General features: G+C 47.0%; 1 protein-coding gene and 1 long non-coding RNA gene across 2 annotated transcripts; both read left to right on the top strand.

Moving 5' to 3' along the window:
- The first annotated feature begins 625 nt into the window (after positions 1-625).
- Positions 626-1734, top strand: LOC309356692. The gene is made up of 2 exons (XR_014162888.1): positions 626-1223; positions 1531-1734. It is a non-coding gene; the product is annotated as an uncharacterized lncRNA (long non-coding RNA).
- A 4753-nt stretch (positions 1735-6487) lies between these two features.
- CLN6 (CLN6 transmembrane ER protein) lies at positions 6488-18923 on the top strand. The gene is made up of 7 exons (XM_081888759.1): positions 6488-6647; positions 10044-10158; positions 11561-11659; positions 13757-13945; positions 14039-14094; positions 16164-16289; positions 17195-18923. Exons 1-7 carry the CDS (start codon positions 6595-6597, stop codon positions 17484-17486), a joined length of 930 nt encoding a protein of 309 aa, XP_081744885.1. The 5' UTR covers positions 6488-6594; the 3' UTR covers positions 17487-18923.
- The last annotated feature ends 1090 nt before the right edge of the window (positions 18924-20013 follow it).

The raw sequence follows: 20013 nt of genomic DNA on the forward strand, positions 1-20013 counted from the left end.
CCCCAAGCGCCTGCCTTTGAGAGCCCCAGACCCCATGCTCACTGGGGTTGGGGCAGGCTCAGCCGACCCCCCGCGATGCCCCCTCCTGCTCAAAAGGGACCCTGGCTGAGGGGCTCTGCCTGGGTCCGCACGCACAGCAGTTCCAGGCAAGGCTGGAGCTCGCAGCCCCTGCCTCAGGCGGCGGCCGCCCGTAGAAGCCCAAACCCAAACCGGGGAGCGGGACAGACGAAGGCCCAGGGGTGCCAATTCCCTTAGCCGGGCTCCCCGGAAGGCCTCTGCGAAGTGCCCGGGAAGCTGGACTGGAGGCCTCTCGGTGCGGCAGCGGCTCCCCGGAAGGCTCGCCAAGCGCCGGTCTTGGCGGCGACGGAGGATGGCAGCGGGAGAGGGAGCGCAGACGGCTACGGGCCGCCGCAGGTGCCCTTCGCGGCCGCCGGACCGGCTTTCGCTTCCCTCCTTCCCTCCCACCTTCCCTGCGCCTCGGCTCCCGGAAGCGGAAATGGCCAGGCGGGTCCCCCTGGAATCGGAGCCGGACTGGGAAACCTCCGCCCGGGGGAGAAATGTTCCGTAGCCAAGCAGGGCCGCGGACAGATAGCCGGGCTAAGAGGGAGGAAGAAAGAAGGAGGAAGAGACGGTGGGGGGGAGGGAGGAGGGGGAAAGGAAGCCACGTGGATGGCTCTGGCCCTTCTCTCCTCTCTGCTTCGAGCCACGTTTCCGGAAGGGCCCTCCAGAGCTCGACTGTTTCCATATTTCTGCCAGGAGAATCCCAGTTTTGGTTTTGGTTTTGGGGAGGAAAACAAACAAGGTGCCCAAAGGACCCCCTTTGGAGCCGCGCTGCGTTTGCCCCAATGGACGGTTCTAGTCGAGGAAGCCGAATTGCTGAGTGTTCATTTGAAAAGGATGTGGTGGAAAAGGGCAAACAAAATGACCAAGCGGGTGGGGCGACTTCTCTATGAAGAAAGGTTGCAGCATTTCGGACTTTTTAATTTAGAGAGAAGTCAAGCAAGAGGCGGCATGATCGACGTTTATAAAATCTTGCGTGGCATGGAGAAAGTGGAGAGAGAGAAGCTTTTCTCCCGCTCTCACCACAGAAGAATTCATGGACATCCAATGAAGCTGAATGTTGGAAGATTCAGGACAGATAGAAGAAAATGAACCTGGGCAGCAAAACCAATACAGAATCTTGTAGCACTTTATTTAGACTAAGACTACATGTATCTGATGAGGTGAGCTGTTGTCTATGAAAACTGCTGCTGCAATAAGCCTATTACAGTACTGTATAATTCATGTGCTCTTTATGCAAAGATCCAGGATAACTCCCAGGCTGACTGGGTTTTGTATATTTTTTATTTTATTTTTGGAAACATATACAACAGGAAAGCAAGATACAAGCATATTGAGATATACGTGCCAAAAATGACATAAAAACAGATATGAACCAGCTAAACCCAGCATTCTGCTGAGAGCAATCTGTTAGCCTAGGTTACAGCAGGTCCAATAAGCATGAGATTAAACTGTTTTTCGTATTTGCAGGGATGCCTGCAGGTTTTGACAGGAATCACACAATGATGGAATACAAAAGCCAAAGACAAGGAAGGCTTGTAACAACACACAACTTAACCAGAGATTGACTGGGGGTGGGGTACTAAGAATTCCAAAGGCTAACAATGTGGAGGAGAGGTTACATGATGTTCATTTGAGTATGTAGTAAAATGAAACCAGTCACCAATAACTTTATTTTTGTTGCCCTCCCAGCACTCTGAAGTTTTTGTGCAATTTTTTCCACTAATGCCAGGCACTACACCTTGTAACTTATGGAGAGAATGCATGCTTTCATCGCATGCAAAAGGTAGCCCCGGGTACAATCCCCAACGTCTCCAGACAGAGCTGGGACAGAACCCTGCCTGGAGAGCTACTGCCTTTGCCAACATCTGTTGGGACAGCAATGTGGATTGTAGTGTACAGACAATATTGAGCCAGATGAATTAGTGGTTTGACTTTAGAAGGCAGCTTCCTCTCTTCCTCGGTTCTGTAAATTCGGCTTCCTCAACTAGAACTGTCCATTGGTGTAAGGAAAAAATAAAGGGACCCCTGACCATTAGGTCCAGTCGTGACCGACTCTGGGGTTGCGGCGCTCATCTCACTTTACTGGCTGAGAGAGCTGGTGTACAGCTTCCGGGTCATGTGGCCAGCATGACTAAGCCACTTCTGGCGAACGAGAGCAGCGCACGGAAACACCGTTTACCTTCCCACCGGAGCGGTACCTATTTATCTACTTTCACTTTGACGTGCTTTCGAACTGCTAGGTTGGCAGGAGCAGGGACCGAGCAACAGGAGCACACCCCGTTGCGGGGATTTGAACCGCCGACCTTCTGATCGGCAAGTCCTAGGCTCTGTGGTTTAACCCACAGCACCACCCGTGTCCCTATCCGTTGGTGTAAACATTAGTGTAAAGCTTGCCTTTTCTCTGTAAACCCCTCCTTTGGGCTTGCTTCCATCCAGTCAGTCAGCAGACACGCCCAGAGCATTGACTCCCACAAAAACACAGGAGGGGGAGAGGGCTCCTCCAAGGGCTAGTCACACTCTTTCAAACACTTAAAACCATTTTGAGTAAAAAAGGGAAATGTGTCTCTCATTTTAAACCATATGCTACTGCAGTCAGAAGTCTAAAAGACATTTGTCTTAAAGGTTTGAAGGTGCCAGAAAAGATTTGGAAGTCAGAATAAGGGAAACTGGCAGATGAATGCTGGAATGGTCCTTGCTGGCTTTATGAGACCACCACAGTATAAACAAACACCTGCACCGCTTTGCACCTGCCAGATGTAGTGGGGACAGGTTTGATATCCTCTTGAACAGGCAGTGGTGTTCCTTCTGCAGACACTGGCTAGTGGCATTGCTCCTCTTCCTCCTCTCCTAGGAACATAGGAAGCTGCCTTATACAGAGTCAAACAATGAATCCATCTAGCTCAGTACTGTCAAGACTCACTGGCAATGACTCCAAGTTTTGGCCTAGGGACTCTCCAGCCCCATCTAGCAATACCAGGGACTGAACCCAGGACCTTCTGCATGCAAAGCCAATGCTTTGCCACTGAGAAACGGCCCTCCCTCCGGCTTTCTTGTTGCAGACGCCGGTCTTTGTTTCCCGAGGCTTTCAGGGGGACCCACCTATTGTCACGAACTAGTCATTTGCTGGAGCCAGCTGACACGGTCAGTAATGCGATCTTGCTAATTGGACCCAGGGCCTGTTTGGTGCAATTGTTTTGCCGTGGTTTCAATAACAACAAAATTAATAGTTAATTGGAAGTCATGCAACAGGAGCCGCTGTCAGCTGTGGAAACTGCGCAAGAGCAATGCCATGCATTATGCATGGGAGGAATGGCCTGGTTGCGCCATGTAGTTCTTTGGATCACATCAAAGAGGTGGCAGCAGGAGGAAGGGATGGTGAGCACAAGTCGCCCTCCTGAAACACACAGCATTTGTGTATATTCTCCTCCTCTGGCTGTGTACACAATCCTGTTTAGTACACACAGTGCAAACTATGTAACTCGCTCCTGCAGGAGGCAGTCATGGCCACGAACTTGGATGGCTTTAATAAATGCTTGGACAAATTCAGAGAGGATAAGGTCATCAGTGGCTAACAACCATGATGGCTACGCTTTGCCTCACCCTTCAGAGAGAGTAATGCTTTTGAAAACCAGATGCAGGAACCTGCAGGTGGGGAGAGTGTTGTTGTGCTCAAGTTCTGCTTGCAGGTTTCCCACAGCCATCTGGTTTGCCACTGTGAGAATAAGATGCTGGACTAGATCGGCCATTGGCCTGATCCATCAGGCTCTTATGTTCTCCATGCCCAGTGTTGCTTTGGGAAGTGGTGTTCACATGGCATTAACCACACCCCATATCTGTGTTGTGAGCTATACTATCCTGCATCTATCCTGTTGCTTCTTATAAAATACTGCACTTGGATGTGTTTCTCTGCAAACCATCTTGGATCTAAATTGCAAAAAAAAGAGAATGACCTCGCTGCAATGTGTGCATAGCCCTCCCCTCCCTTCCCCTAATCTCCCAGGGTGGATAATCTGATGGTGATTATCCCGAGAGGCATCAAATCCATCACTCAAAGGTTCAGCCCGGCATGCAGAGACCTTGTGTCACAGATGCAGGGCATAGACTCAAAAGATTTCTACGCTTTTGATCTACGTACTGCAAATACAGCTTCTCTCTGCCAGAAATCTTGCTTTTGGTCATAGGACTGACTGCTCCAATTAGAATGAAATCCCTTTAAGTAATAGAATTGTACAGTTGGAGGGAGCCATGAGAGTCATCTAGTCCAACCCCCTGGAAGGCCTTATTGTGTTGTGAGGGATGACCCTACCATTAGGCAAAGTGAGGCAGCATTTTCTTTGATTGTTGCAACCTGCCTTGGGATTATGATTTCATGATGGGCAGGTTAGCAACTGGAGCAACAGATGCAACTGTGGCTACATGCCAGCTAAGCAAAAGTCAGAAGCTTCTACTACCCCTCCCCCCCCCCCCGGCACCCACATCTCTCTCCATCCTCCATTCAGAGAAGCAAAATGCATTTTAAAGGACACCAGCCAGAAAAAAGGAATGGGTGGAACAGTTAGCGAGGGGGTGGCCCCAAAACCCACATTTACCCCACCCTGCCTTTAGTTCTCCACACTTTTTGTAGAGGGAAGTTGAAAGAATCTTGATGGGCCTGGGCTAAGGTGTTGCCAACCTTATTTTCCCAGCAGTTCTCACATGCCATTAATAGTTGCACAGAAATATACAATAATCAGACCTTTTCTCACACCTGCTCTCCATACCAGCAAATGCTTCACTGCTGAAATGGAGCAGGGTGCCATTTAAATAGGGTTGCCAAATATCAGAAAGTGAAAATCCAGACACTAATGTTGAGCCCTTTTTGGGGGCAGATTTGTCGAGTTAGTTAGTTTGTTCGTTTGTTTGGCCAAAATTGTTGAGCCAAAAATCTAATTTTAAAAAGAAAGTTTTGGAGCTATTTTGAAAGAAGTTCGCCCAAATATACACTTCCAACATGGGTTGCCATACGTCTGGACATTTCAGCGATTTCCACCCAGATATTGTTTCCGACGGCTGAATCCCAGCTACGTCCCGGAAATTCCAGACGTATGGCAGCCCTAATTTAAATTGAATCCAAGAAAGCATGAGCCATCCTGGATTGGACTGAAAGTCCATCTACTTGGAGCTCCCGTTGCCAGCAGTGGTTGCCCAGATGCATCCAGAAATCCCGTAAGCAGGACAAATATATTAAAATATTTCCAAGTTTGCATTTTAATATATTGTAGCAGAATTGACTGCTCCCTCCTATAAAAGAATTAATTGATTGAAGTCTGCCAAGGCTTTCATGCACAAAAAAGCACATCAGCACTGTGTAATCATCAAAGTATTCACAAGGCTTCTGCTCTGGGCATCTGGCAATGGTGGTTCCAAGCCCCGATGGTTGGGACAGGACAATAGGAACAAGGCAATCTCTCCCAGATTTATCCTCTTAACTCCTAAAGCCACCTTTGCCAAGCAGGTGCCCTCCAAGTACTACTGAACTTCAAACCACAGTTTCTAGGATTGTTTAGGGAAAGCCATGAATCTTTTTATCCCACAATTTTTTTAATCCTTTTCAATTATTTATTCAAGAAGCAACAATCAATATTCAGCAATCCATCCCACCCTACACAGAAGCACCAAATGTCAATTTAATTACATTTAACTTTTTTAATCATTTCAGTTTTTAAAGAAAGGTATCATTCCGCAAGTTGCCATGTGTCCTTGGAGGCCAATAACCATGCTCTATCAATTTTGCATATGCAGTAAAACTGTTCCAGGCAGATTGAAAAGTAGGGATTTTCTTGTCTGTTCGACTCTTTTGGACGTTGGCCGTCCGTTTGTCCCTTAAATCCTGGAGTTGTGAGATCCCGATCTCAAACAGGTCTGCGTTTAGAGTTTTCCAATACCTTGCAATAGTAAGCAGTGCAGAAACCCTCAGGTGAGTAATGAGATCTTTGTGGGAAAGTGGCTGGGCAGTTGCTGAATAACAAAATAATAACAGGATGACAAAAATGCTAGGATCCAAAGGGACAGCTTGTGCTGTGATAAAGCCCGCTTTTTAAAGCGAATCTTAAAGTGGCATAAGAGTGCTTTTAAACGTCTGGCGTGCTTGTCACCGGTCTATCCAGCGGTTGCCAAGGTCTCCAACTCCCAACAGCCTCCTCGCACAGCTAATGCTGAGGGATGATGGGAGTCCGGCCACCCCTGGCGGGCAACGAACAGACCTAGAGCATGTGCAGAGTTCCTTTCCGCCTCCTGGCGTTCCCGCGCCTCTCCCGTGCGTAAAGGCGCGCAGCCACTGCTGCTGGTGATGGCGGCGGCGGCCGGGCGCTGCTGAGCCTCGGAAGAGGCGGGCCCGGCCCTGCCCCGGCCGCTTGGCCCCGCCTCGCCCCCTCCCCGCCCTCCTCCTCCTTTCCCGGGCGAGCATGGAGAGCCGCGGCGGAGAGGAAGGCTCCCGAGCTCGGGGGCGCCCGCAGGAGACGCGCTAGGCCAGGCAGCCCCAGCGCCCTCCCCATGTCGGGCGTGCGGAGGCGGCAGGCGGCCGCGGGGGTCTCGTCGTCGGGCAGGTGAGTCGCCCCTCGGAAGAGGGGAGATGCTCCCAACCCAGCACCCTGCAAGCCCCTCCGCCCCTGGGTTCTGCCCGTTGGTCCAGCCGCTCAGGAGGCTGCTTGGGCTGCAGCGCAGCCCTATGGCTTTGCAAGCGTGGGGGGACGTAGGTCTCTGCCCCGAAGGCGCTGCAGCGCTTCTCTGTTGCGCCGGGCAGAGATTGGGGAGGGCGCCTGGGGAAGCCGCCCGCGCAGGGGCAGGCAGGACAGAGAGTGTGGAGCCTCGCAGGCAGGAGGCCACTTGCTGCAAAGTGCGGCCAGAATCAGGGCCTTTGATCAGGGACCCTCCCCACATTTGCACAAAACCCTATCATTGCTTGTGGTTTAGACGGTGTTTGGCAACGCCGCCTTCTTTGCGTGGAATCGTTTTAGGTGCGGGCGGATTTCCCCCGCCCACCCCACATTTTGCAAGGCTGGTTCTTATCCGTGGTGAAATCCTTACAGTACTTTGAAAAAAAGGATTTCCCTGAGCAGGCAGGTCTAGTCCCCTCGCGGCGGAATATATCGTGCAAGGCATGATAGTAGCAGGAATTAATGAAAGGCCTCTCTTATAAGCCCCGAGGATCAACGACTTTCCTCGCTGATTTTTTTTTTTAATACTGGATGGATTTAATCCGTGTTCTGAGACAGAATCTCATGCTTTTCCTAGAATAAATTTCCGCAACCCACTTGCCAAGCTGTAGCAGAGTTTCCAAACGGAGACATTTTTGTCTTGGTGCTGATGTATATTTTAACTTTGCTTTATTATGAAATTTTGTGGTTGTTTAATTTGTTTGTGAACCGCCTTGGTAATTCCTATTCGGAATGAAAGCTGGTACATAAATTCCTTGAATTGACTAATAAAGTGGTATGCATTTTTGAAAGCCTTCCACCAACACCAGCACCCTGAAAAATTCTTTATTTCCAGTCTGGTGGAAGAAACTGCATCATATCACGTTTTTAAAAACCAGCTGAAGTTCTGTAGAAGACTTCAGTCCTCTGAGGGTAGTATCTGAGACCTTCTCTGTGGAGTTCAAATTTAAACTAGATCCAGCACCAGAATTCCATAACCATCCCAAATACTTAGTTAATGAAACTGTTAAGTGTCACTCTCTCACTTGTTATTTTTTAATTTAATTCTTCATTCTAGACAATTTGTGTACTGCTTAATTACACTCTTATCTGATCGCATCAGTGTCTAAATAAATGACAAGAAGGCTTTTATGGGCAAAGGGGCTACTTCAAAGCAGCCTTCCCCAACCTAGTTTAAGTGGCCCCCACCAACATTTTTGGGCTTCCATCAGGCCCAGCCAGCACAGCTTTATTGTAGTCCAAAACATCTGGAGGGCAGCAGTTTGGGAAAGGTTGCATCTAAGCCCAGAAAGCCCCTCTCTTTTGTCTCCCCATAAAACATGCATTAAAGCTGACTTTCCACAGTAGGAGGCAGCAGTGCTTCTGAATAAAATCAGTTGTTGGGAACCACGGGAGCGAGGAGGGCTTTTATGCTGGGGTCCTGCTTGTGGGCTTCCAACAGGCACTGTGAAAATAGGATGCTGGACTAAATGGGCCACTGGCCTGATCCATCAGGGCTCTTATATGATGTGCTTCTTGACTTAGAGACAAGAGACCGCTGATGGGGAGGGACAGCCATCTCAAGAGACATGAGTTTTGTGGCACTTTAAAGATAGAGGATGTTATGTACTGAGTTGAATAGGATCCAAATGCAGCAGTCTGATTGGTCTGCAGGAGCCACCCAATCCAGCTCCAGGTGGAAGTGAATCCGCAACCTGATTGGCCTACAGGAGAATCCAGGAATTAGCCAATCACGTGCGACCCATTGTGTAAATAATGTATATAAAGGAGATATTTTTGGGGAACTTCCATTTCCTCACTACTATGAGCTGAATAAAGAGCATGAAATCCACACTTGACTCCGAGTCTATTTCAGAGGATGTCTCTCAGTGGCTGCTGACCCTGATCCTCCACCATCAGAGGTTGTGAGGCTTCTGAATACCAGTTGCTGCAAACTGCAGGAGGGGAAAGTGCTCTTGTGCTCAGGTCCTGCTGGCAAACCTCCCACAGGCACCTTTTTGGCTCCTGAACAGGATGCTGGATGGGGCCCCTGTTGCAAGGCCCTTCTGACATTCTCAGTGTAGCCAAAGGCATTTGTTGACGAGAGCCCACTAAATGCTCTGAATTCTTTGTCAGAGAAGAGCTGGTTTTACCCAGGAAACCTGGACATTGGGGTTAACTGGCAGAAATTGGGAGAACTTGAGTTAACCAAAGGTGGTCCAGCAAGTGGCCAATTCCACTCTTGGTTGGCCAAGGTATAAACTTTTCCCCACCCACCACCCCAGTATTTTGACATAGCCCTACTGCATCTTTCACCAACATGCCTCCCTCCAGAGGTTTCTGAATCTAGCTTCCATCAGGTCCATCAAGGCCAGTGGGATGATGGGGGTTGTAGTCCAAAACATCTGGAGGGTGCCAACTTGGGAAAGGTTGCTCTGTTGCATTGAGTACCACAGGTAACCCTGCGTGGTTGTGAAAACTTCCTTTTGTTTGCTTCCACCTGGAGCTGGATTGGGTGGCTCCTGCGGACCAATCAGACTGCTGCATTGTTCTAGGACCAATCAGACTGCTGCATTCTGAATCCTATTGTTCTAGGACCAATCAGACTGCTGCATTTGGATCCTATTCAACTCCGTACATAACATCCTCTATATTTAAAGTGTTTGCAAGTTGCGCGTAACATTATTACTATTTAATGTATTTATAACCCACCTTTCTCCCAAGCTGGGATCCAAGGCAGCTTCCAACATTTAAAAACATTGTAAAATGCAAAATTATTTTTAAAAACCTACCTAAAAAAAAAAATCATTAAAATATATCAAAACACGTTTTAGAACCAGCAGTTCAAGTACAATTTGCCCAGTGATCAGCGTCGCCTGCTCCTCAGTTTCCAAAGTCAGTCTGAACAGGAAGGTGGAAGGATGACAAAGGCTGGCAGAAGGATAACAAAGAAGGAGCCAGTCTGACCTCTCTTGGGAGGGAATTCTGCAATATGGGGGCATCCACAGAAAAGGCACCCTCTCATGTGACCACCAACCTTGCCTCTGATGGTGATGGGACTGAGAGAAGGTGCTTATCTTAGCACCCAGGCAGATTCATGTAGGGAGGTACGAGATTTCAGGTAGCCTGGGCCCAAGTCATAGGGCTTTATAGGTTCTAACAAGTACTTGTATCCAGAAAGTTGTTTTCGCAGTGGAGTAACCTGTTTCCTGTCACTGGTCTGAGTCAGCATTCTGGGCGGGCTGAAGTTTCCAAACACTTTTTAAAGCTCTTTCTTTACTATTGAATAACTGTTCTCCTTGGCAGGCATGGAGTGGCTCAAGAGGAAGACGCCTGCAGGAACCCCCGGTTTCATTTCGACTTGTGGTTTTATTTCACTCTGCAGAACTGGGTGCTGGATTTTGGGCGCCCCATTGCCATGGTGAGTGCCGCTGCATTTTCATTGCCATCCAGTGGCTGTTAAAAATGTGGGTTCCGGGCAGAAAGAGGTTGGTCACTCTATGTGACCGGGGGGCAGGGGGTGACAACATATTTTGGTCGCAGCATTTGGAATTTCCCAGAACCAGGAATTGTGAGTTCCTCATTTCCTCGCATGTTAAAATATTTAGGACAGACAATAGAAAGTACACAGTGCCTTAGTTAAACTCTGGAATTTTATGTGATGCATTGATGGACCCCAACTTGGCTGGCTTTAAAAGGAAATTAGGCAAATTCAGGGAGGGTAAGGTTACCCATGGCTAGTAGCTATGATGGCTGTGCTCAGTTTCAAAGGCAGCATGCCTCTGAATGCCAGCTTCTGGGAATCACAGGTTGGGAGAGTGTTGTTGCAGCCAGGGACCTGCTTTGGGGCTTCCCTTTGAGGCATCTGTGAGAACAGCTGGATGAGATGGGCCACACGCTTGATCCAGCTGCAGGGCTCTTCTTACATCCATAAATTCCTGGGACAGCATTACCTAGGCAGCCTTTTCTTTGGAAGAGAGAACGCTAGAGATTTCAAGATACATGCTTTATTTACAAGTAGACTATACATGAAGGTAAGCTGTGTGTGCTCCTGTTAAGCAGCAGATCTGATATCCCTTGGGAGAGAGAAGCCTCTCAAGGTGCCTTCTGTGCAGTGTCTCTACCTGTTCCCAATATGAATAGAAGAAGAGGCCTGTTGGATCAGGCCAGTGGCCCATCTAGTCCAGCATCTTATTCTCACAGTAACCCAAGCACAAAGCACTCCCCGCCCCCCACCCTTCATTACATGGGCACAAACTTCTGAAAAAGCTCTGTTATCAGGCAGGAATGCAGGGGGCAATTGTAAGGGGTGGGGGTGTTCATCCTTCCTTGTGCCTGGAAATCCTCCCGCACTACCCCTGCCCTTCATTTTTGGGGCAACATGGGGTTAGGAACTGGGGTTTTATTGATCGTGGTTAGAGTCTCAGACTTAGACCTGGGAGACCAGGGTTCAAATTCCCACTTGGCCATGAAGCTCACTGGGTGACCTTGTGCCAGTCACTGCCTCTCAGCCTAACCTACCTCATAGGGTTGTTGTGGGGATAAAATGGGAAGAGAACCAAGTATACCACCTTGATCTGGGTGGGTGGGGGGGAAGCAGGATGTACATGCAATGAATGAATGAATATAGTGGTCTCTTTTTCATTTACTGCAATCTCTGTTGCGCTTGGGTTTTGCTGCACAAAAGCAGGAAGGAAATGGCTTTTGTGGCCAGCCTTGACAAAAAGACCCTATAACAATATAAAACTAAAAAAGAAGTCCACTGCTCAGTGTGGCCTGTCAGTGATGAAACTCATCCCTTCTTCCGTTTTCCATTCTTTCAGATCGTGCTTCCGTTGGAATGGTTTCCCCTGAACAAGCCAAGTGCTGGCGATTATTTTCACATGGCTTACAATGTCATAACACCCTTTATTCTTCTGAAGGTAAATTTTTGAGCAGTGTTCTTCTCTCATTTCTGCTGAGATCTGTTTGTGTGTTTTGGAAGGCTGAATAGCGGGAATAATGATCAGAGTGGAAAGTGAATTCTCTGAAACCATGGTGCTCAGAAGTAGTTCTGTGCCAAAAAAATTATCATGTTCACTTATTCGTGCCACCAGTTAATGAGAAAAGAAATTGCACCAGAGGAGAGAAAATTTCAATGAAATTCTCATGGGTGGCATGCAGGGTTTCTGTTGTGTTCATCTTACTCTTAAGATTGTTCATGAGAGTCTGTTCTTTCATTGTGCAAATCATCATGCCAGTGGTCTACTTCGCAGCTTTCTTAGGTGACCGCTCTCTGGTTAAAAGTTCAGGGGAAAACATCATAAAGTAACTCCTCCTGTGTAGCTTTTTCAGATCAGGAGGCTGCAGGGAGGCTGCAGAAACATTTACTGGAGAGATAAACACAAATGCCACCTCTCAATGGCATAGTAAGCTCAGATCCCCACACCTGTTGAAATTCTAAAGTGCTGTGTTACTGAGGTAGAACTTTGGAAGACTTTTGTGGCAAAGGAAGAAAACTTTTACGAAATCGGAGGCCAGATTTTGGCACAGTGCTTCTCGGAACACACACTGATACAGTCAACTGTCACTGTTAACATGGTAGAGCTTCATGATTGTGATGGGTGTCATCAGGTAGTGCTGCTTGCATTTCACATCATCAGTTGAACAAATGACAATAGCTCTCCAAGAAGCATGTTACTAATGGCAAATGTCAAGCTTGGAGTTGGCATCTCAGAGCCCAGCAAAGTAAACACAGCCATGGTAGCATTCACCAATGACAACCTTCCCCAAGCTTTTGATGTTGTTGGGCTCAGACTACCATAATCCCTAACCATTGGCCATGGTGGCCGGATCTTCTGGGTTTGGGGAGTTCAGAGCATCTGGAAGGCACCTGGTTTGGGAAAGCTGGTCCGTGAAATATTAGGCATAACTGCAAATGTTTGCTATAAGTAAAGCAGCTTTTCTCTGGCAGAAAACGGGGGCTAAGTAATTAATAATACTTAGCATTTGTCTAGCTTTTTTTTAGTGATCACATATGTGATCTTGCTGTAATCCCTACAGCAGCTATGCAATGCAGCCCAAATGATTCAGCAAAATAAGCTGTCGGAGCAACCCCCTTTTGAGTGTCTGTTCTCAGAGATAAAACATTCAGATAAAAATTGTGTCATAATGACTACATACAAAAGGTCTTGTTGAAATGCAAGCAGGTGAGTGACAATTGCTTGTGAGCTGAACAGATGCACATTACAAGGTGAGTTTATATAGGGGTGTGTGTGTAAACACATTCGGGTCTTTAGAACTAGCGAGGATGTTTTCTGCAGTAGTTAGGTCAGTGTGAATGTTTAGGTTTCTGAACCATAGGAACTAGAATTACTCTTTTTCCCTGGGTTCAACTCGTAACATAAGTTAATTTGGGACCAGTCTCATTGTTTCATTCTGCCTTATATGACTTAATGGCCGGCGTTGCCTTTAAAATTTGATATGAAATTGCATTTCAAGAGCTTTGCAGATTGGGGTGGGGGTGGAATCAGCCGCTGCTTGTGGGGCACAGGAACACTCTCAAATAGTGCAGTGGAGGCAATGGAATTGGCCGCTTTTGATCCTTCAGGCTAATGCATAACAATCAATTGATTTGACGTGGAAAGGGTGGTTGAATTAATTGCAGGTCAGTGGAGGCTGCAGTTCTGCTCTTTAATTTTTATTTTTAAAAATAGTCCTTTCCTTTAGGAAACAAATGAAATTAAAAACAAATGAAATTGAAAAAGTCATTGGAACCCAAGAACTGTGAGTCCTGTCTACAGGATGTTTCCAGCTCTTGCCTGCAGTGGCGTAGCATGGGTTGTCAGCACCCGGGGCAAGGCAAGTAATTTGCGCCCCCTAACCCTAACCCCCAGATGTTGCGCCCGGTGCGGCCGGCCCCCCCTGCACCCCCCACGCTACACCACTGCTTGCCTGAGGAAGAGGTGTGTGTGTGTGTGTGTAGGTGTAGGGCAGGGTCTGATTGTCTCCATGTTCTTGAGAGGAGTTTCCCATTGCAGCTCATTGAAAGGTCCCCCAAGACTCTCCCACGGTCCATGGTGTACATCTGCATCATCACCTTCGTCATGGGAGCCAGCATCCACCTGGTGGGGGACTCCGTCAACCACCGGCTGATCTTCAGCGGCTACCAGCTCCACTTGTCCGTCCGGGAGAACCCCATCATCAAAAACCTCAAGCCGGAGACACTGGTAACGGGAGGTTTTGGTGCTTCCTGCCTGTTTTGTTTCTGCTGCTGGCTGGGAAACTTGCATTGGCTTAACTCTCATTTCCTTCCTTTCCAGATTGATTCATTTGAACTGCTGTATTATTATGATGAATATCTGGGCCATTCAATGTGGTAAGTAAACTGCAGGGCGTTTCCCACGTATCAGGTTGGGGTATTGTGCTGGTGTTCCTCGCTTCCCCCCCACACACACACACTTTTCTTGGAGGAGAAAATGCCACTCAATAATAATTCCTATTTTATTTCATAAAATCTATACACCATTTAATTGTTTAAAAAAAAACTTTGAAAAAGCTTACAAAGAAAATAAAACAATAATATCATCAGTAAAAAGAACTCTTTAAAACATTCAAGGGATAAAATCCGTAATAAACTAAAAACAGATCAAATCAATCACCAACATTTACATCTCTTGGTAGGCTTGTCTAAACAAAAATGTTTTTAGCAGGTGTCAAAGGGAGTACAGCAAAGGCATCTGTCTGGTGTCAAGTGGCAGGGAGTTCCAAAGTGCAGGTGCTGCCATACTAAAAGATCAAGTGCTTGCAAATGTGGAACTGATATGATGTGGCACTTGTAATGGGGCCAGTTCCACCAATCGAAACAGCAGAGTGAGCATTTAAGGGGTAAGGCGATCTTGCAGGTGGTCCCAGGTTGTTAAGGGCTTTGTATACTAATAGCAACACCTTGAACCTTGTATCTCTTTTGCAATTGGTTTCCAAAAATCATTTCTGACAACCAAAATCTTGGCCTGGTTCCCTCGCCTCCACAACACGTTTTTAATTAAACTCTGTGCATCTCTTTTGACTTGATCCCTTGTGGAGGTGCATTTTACAGATCTCTCTCTCCCACATTTTTTTTTGGGGGGGAGGATTTTCTCACCCTCTATTAACAGTAGCATAAGAAGTCCGTTTCTGGTTGTGTCCGCATTTTATTCTCAAACAGTCCTGACAGGAGGAAGGCGTGACTTTAGAAAGCACATACATAAATGATCTTCCACTGGGAAGTGGAGGGGGGAGCAGCAGTAAGGACCCAAAATGAAATGAGCATTCTGGATTTAACAGCGATAGGCAGCTTGAACGGATAACCTTTTCTTCTGTTGAGTGTGTTCCCTGGTAAAATTGGTGACATTTATCCCTGGCTAATATGCGGCAGAATTTGGCTCAGAGAGACTTGACGTCTTTGGTTCTGGTTATTGACCTGTGACGCTAGCCACTGCTCTGGGCTGCGGAAGGAGCAGTGAAATGTCCTTGATGCCTCTTAACTTCTGCATAAGTCCTGGAAGACGGCCGCTTGCATGAGAGGCCCCCTTGCGCTTTTCTCCTTAAGCCATTCCTCGCATCCAGTTCCACCCAGACTTCTCTCGCTGACCTCCCCAGAAGCTCTGTGTTATCTCCCAAATCAATTGTGCTTTCGTTCGTTCGTATGGCCATGGGTGGTTGCCAGCTGCGATTAGATAACAAACCGAGCATCTAAGCCAGCCCTTGCTTTTACTTGATTAAGAGCTAGGGTTAAAGTTAGTGGTTAGTTAGAACAGCCTCCCCCACCAACTGGGGATGATGGGAGTTGTAGTCCAAGACATCCGGAGGACAAATTCACAGAAGAGAGGGCTATCATTGGCTACTGGCCACAATGGCTGTGTTCCGCCTCCACATTTGGAGGCAGCAATGCTTCTGAATGCCACTTGCTGGAAACCACAGGAGGCAAGAGGACTCTTTTTCTTAGGTCTTGCATGTAGGTTTCCCACTGGCCACTGTAAGAAGAGAATGCTGGACTAGATGAGCCACTGTCCTGAACCAGCCAGACTCTTCTTAGAAGGGCACCACACTGGGCAAGGATTGCTTGCTTGCCTGCCTGCTTTCCTGCCTGCCTGCTTGCTTGCTTGCTTGTTTGCTTTATTTATGAATGAATGAATGAATGAATGAATGAATGAATGAATGAACTTTCTGGCTCTCAGGGCTGTAAGGAGCAGCTTGAAACCATCTGCAGAGGACCTGGTCAGATCTCTGGGGAAAGGGACAGAGCACAGACCTTTACTACTACAATGCTCTTGTTCAGAGACTTCACCCAGTGTTCATGCTGTTACAGCTGAAGCAAAGAACCCCTCTTTTCTGCATTAAATCTGGGGAGGTGCCTGTTGACAGTGTCTGCTGATGGCTCCGTTGTAATTGTGTTCCCTCTCGCAGGTACATCCCTTTCTTCCTTATCCTGTGCATCTATTTTTCCGGCTGCTTCATCCCCATTAAAGAAGAGCAGCAGAGGATACCTGTGGCTGCTTTACTCCTCATTGGGCCCAGCAGCCTCTATTACTGGTAAGTGAGCCAGGTGTGGCTTTGGAGAGGAGGAGGAGGAGGGGGAAGTCACAATTAGATGCTACACAGCTACATGAGGCCACCGATGCATCATCGGGGGGGAGGGGGCTACTGTTCAAAGGCTACTGCAAATATCCTGAATCTTAACCAAGATCCCTAGTTGTAACTTGGAAGAGTAGAATTTGTTACTCTTAAGTAACACACATCTGTTTTTAATTGTTTTTCTGGAATGTTGCTTTTCTTCAAGGTTTTGCTGGTGCTGCTTTTAACCGTGGTGTACTAGATCAGTGGTCCTAGATCAGTGGTTCCCAAAGAGCTTGGTACACCCTTTGCGGGAGGGAATAATAAAAGACAGGGGGCACTGGAGGTGTAAATGACTATCAGACCTTGAAAAGCCGGTATCCCTGAATCATGTTCATCAGGGGATGGGCAGCCAGTTTTGTTGAATTAATTAAGCTAGATAGCTTTATTTGCTTTTTTTAAAAAAAATAATTGTGCAATTAATTACCGTTTTGAATTTCATTGTGTTCTTATCTTCCTTAGAAGGGTCATGCAAACTGCTATTCTGAATCGTGCTTTTTATAGGGTAGGGGGCCCACTAGGGATGAGTTTATGGAACCAAGGGGACAGTGGCCCGAAAAAGTTTGGGAAACACTGGTCTAGATCATTTCAGTAGTTATCACAACAATTGTTTGCAACCTGCCTTGATTCAGATTTCGTACAGCAAGGCAGGGCACAAACATCAGAAACAAACTGTGTGCTGGGAAGCCAACCTGGGAGACCTCTTACCTGAGAGGCATCTTCTTCTAGTGCTGAATGTTGTCGCCTTCCCCATCTGCCTGCTTTCTCTTCCCTGCTGTATGAAAAAGCTCTCTGACCCCCGTCCCTTTCCCCCCTGCTTGCAGGTACCTTGTCACGGAAGGGCAGATCTTCATCCTCTTCATCTTCACCTTCTTTGCTCTGATGGCTCTGGTGATGCACCAGAAGCGGAAAGGCTTGCTCATGGACAGCAACGGACGCTTCCTTTTCTACTCCTTCATCATCACACTGGTATTGATCGCCCTGTGGGTCGGCTGGCTCTGGAACGACAAGATCCTCAGGAAGAAATACCCCGGCGTCATCTACATTCCGGAACCATGGGCTTTTTACACCTTGCATATGAGTAACCTGCACTCTGCAAAGGGGGAGAGCATTTAACTTTGATTCTTTGGTTGGGGGGGGGGGCGGCGGAGAGAGAGAATTTGAAAATGCAACCCTTGGCCCAAGTCTGCTCTGTTGCAAGCACCATTGAAGAGGGCATGGTGTGTGGAGTGGATCAGGCCCACAGTACAGAGCAAGAGAAGTTCCTTTCTCCCCCCCCCCCCAAAAAAAATTCAATGGCTAATCCTAACGTAGCTCAGATAAAGTGCTGCATTGTGATCCTATGCAGGTTTACATGGAAACAAGCTCCACTGAGTTCACTGGGGCCTACTCGCAAATAAAGCCAGGCCTACTCAGAAATAAATGCTGTTGAATTCAGTGAGGCTTCATGCCCATGTAAATTGTGTTAGGGTTGCAGCCTATGTCTGTTTAGGATCACAGCCTTAGTCCGTAATAAGGGCATGTGTGGGTTGTACAGAGAATTATTTACACCCATTGGGACCCACCATTGAACCTGAAATATTTGTCTGCTTGAGCTCTAGGTTTCTTCATCCTTCTGGTTCCTATGGCTGATAAGGTAACCTTGTAAACACATCAGCAGAGTCTGTGAGGATCTCAGAAACCAGAGAGGATCATCTACAGCAGGCCTCCCATGGTCACGGCAGGTTCAGCGCTATGCATACCCACTTGTCCCCCGTTTTCCTTCCTGTATCCTGCAGAATAAACTATGCAAAAAAGAAGTGAATCTCCTTCTTCCGTACAGTCTAGCTTAGTTCTCGCTGCCTTTTTCTTAAAGCCCAGGGTTGGGAGAGGCCCACCAATGTCTGCTTTTGGTTTTGAGAGCAGCTACTGCTGAAAATCTCAGTGGGAGTTGTTGTTTTTTTGTTTTTGTTTTCTTTATCTTAATGGATTTTGAAATGCCCTCTGATCATTTTGCAAGAGGAAGAATACTGTTGATCCCACTGGGGACCCCACTTCTTAAATCACTCCATAGAGCCCTGCTGGGCACACCATCTGAAGCAGCTGGAGGGCACCAGGTTGGGGAAGGCTGTCGAAGAGGCAGGTGCATGCACACGCGCACACAGCCATGTTCAGAACCTGATGCTAAAGCAGAACCTCAAGAATGGCCACTGAGGCATACTGCACAGCTCTGATCAGGAAGGCTAAATTTCTGCCACTTGTCAAAATGGATGTTTCCTCCTTGCTGCATGCCCTCTTTGTTCCACTGTCTGTTGTCCTCTCTATGCTTTTCCTCCCCTTTGATACTCAGGTAGAAAATTTTTAATTCTAAGGGAGGTGCACGGTTATTTCTTCAAAACTTTTTAAGGACTTGTTCAGTAGAACTTTCCTTTGTAACCTCAAATTCCTGGGCCGAATCTTCATTGACTGTTCGCCTTCCATGACTTTGCCTTGTGTACATTTATCCTGAGTGTGATCCAAACTAAGTGGATGTAAAAGAGTTTGTGGGCAGAGAAATAAAAGTTTGCTAAAGTCTTTGTGGGCTGAGATTTTATTTTTTTTAAAAAAAAAACACACATTTAATATAGACCAAGGTGGAATCTAGACACATATAAGTGACACTGTGAAGTGCCTTTTTAAAAGCGTTTTGAGAAATATATTGAATTTGCCATACGCTCATCATTGCCAACTATTGCCACATTTGTAAAATGCACTTAAAACACACTTAAAACATATTTGCAGCTATATAGCTGAGTCCCAAGTCTCCATTTCCTGAACCTGGCCTGATAGCTAACTGGCAGACAGTGCAGGTCTATCAGCTGCAGCATTACACAAGTGTTAAATAGCACTGGGTACAGGATGGTGCCCTGTGGCACCCAACAGCATAGTTGTCTTTTTTCCCTCAGTTTCTTTCCTTTCTCTTTTTTTATATATAATTTTTATTCATTTTAAAACATATAAGTTGTCATACATTTCACAAAATTTCACCTCTTATACAATCTTTTGGACTTCCATCAGCACCTCTAATAATCTCCCATTTTTATAATTTCTTGCCAACGGCATAGTTGTCAGAGAGTCAAGAAATAATCACCCTGAAATCAACCCTGAGATAGAAGTGGAACAGCTGCAAAACAGTGTCCATCTCGCAGAACCTATTCAGAAGGATATCATGGCCGATGGTACCAAAAGCTGCTGAGAAAACAACAAAGAATGGCAGGGTCTCATTCCCCCTGTCCTCTCAATAAAAGTCATCCTTAAGGCAATCAAGCCTAATTCAATCCCATAAAAATCCCAGGCCTGAACCCTAATTGGAATGGGTCAATCCGATCAGTTTCATCCATGAGTATTTCGTTCCATGTGGGGTTGGGTGCCACAACCTTCTCAATCCCCTTTCCCCCAAAAGGGGGTGTTTGCAACCGAGTGGTAGGGGTCCAGGGACATTCTCAGGAGTGGTCATATTTCCACCTCTTTCAAGGGTATCGTACTTTAGGTTATGCGGCATATTTATTTATTTATTTAGCCAAACTTCCTTGTTTCCACATAATGCATTTGTTCAGGTGCCGAGAGCAATTGTCCTAAGGCATTATTGATGCTTGTAAGGAAGATCCAAATGGTAGCCCTCCGC

The sequence above is a fragment of the Podarcis melisellensis genome (assembly GCF_964234715.1).
Source record: "Podarcis melisellensis genome assembly, chromosome: 14".
In the NCBI taxonomy this organism is placed as follows: Eukaryota; Metazoa; Chordata; class Lepidosauria; order Squamata; family Lacertidae; genus Podarcis; species Podarcis melisellensis.

Excerpts from the sequence above, each read along its gene's own strand:
- CLN6 (XM_081888759.1), top strand. The coding sequence starts at position 6,595 with ATGTCGGGCGTGCGGAGGCGGCAGGCGGCCGCGGGGGTCTCGTCGTCG. Across the intron at positions 11,660-13,756 it reads CACCCTTTATTCTTCTGAAG|CTCATTGAAAGGTCCCCCAA; the intron begins GTAAATTTTTGA and ends TTCCCATTGCAG. Across the intron at positions 13,946-14,038 it reads ACCTCAAGCCGGAGACACTG|ATTGATTCATTTGAACTGCT; the intron begins GTAACGGGAGGT and ends CTTCCTTTCCAG.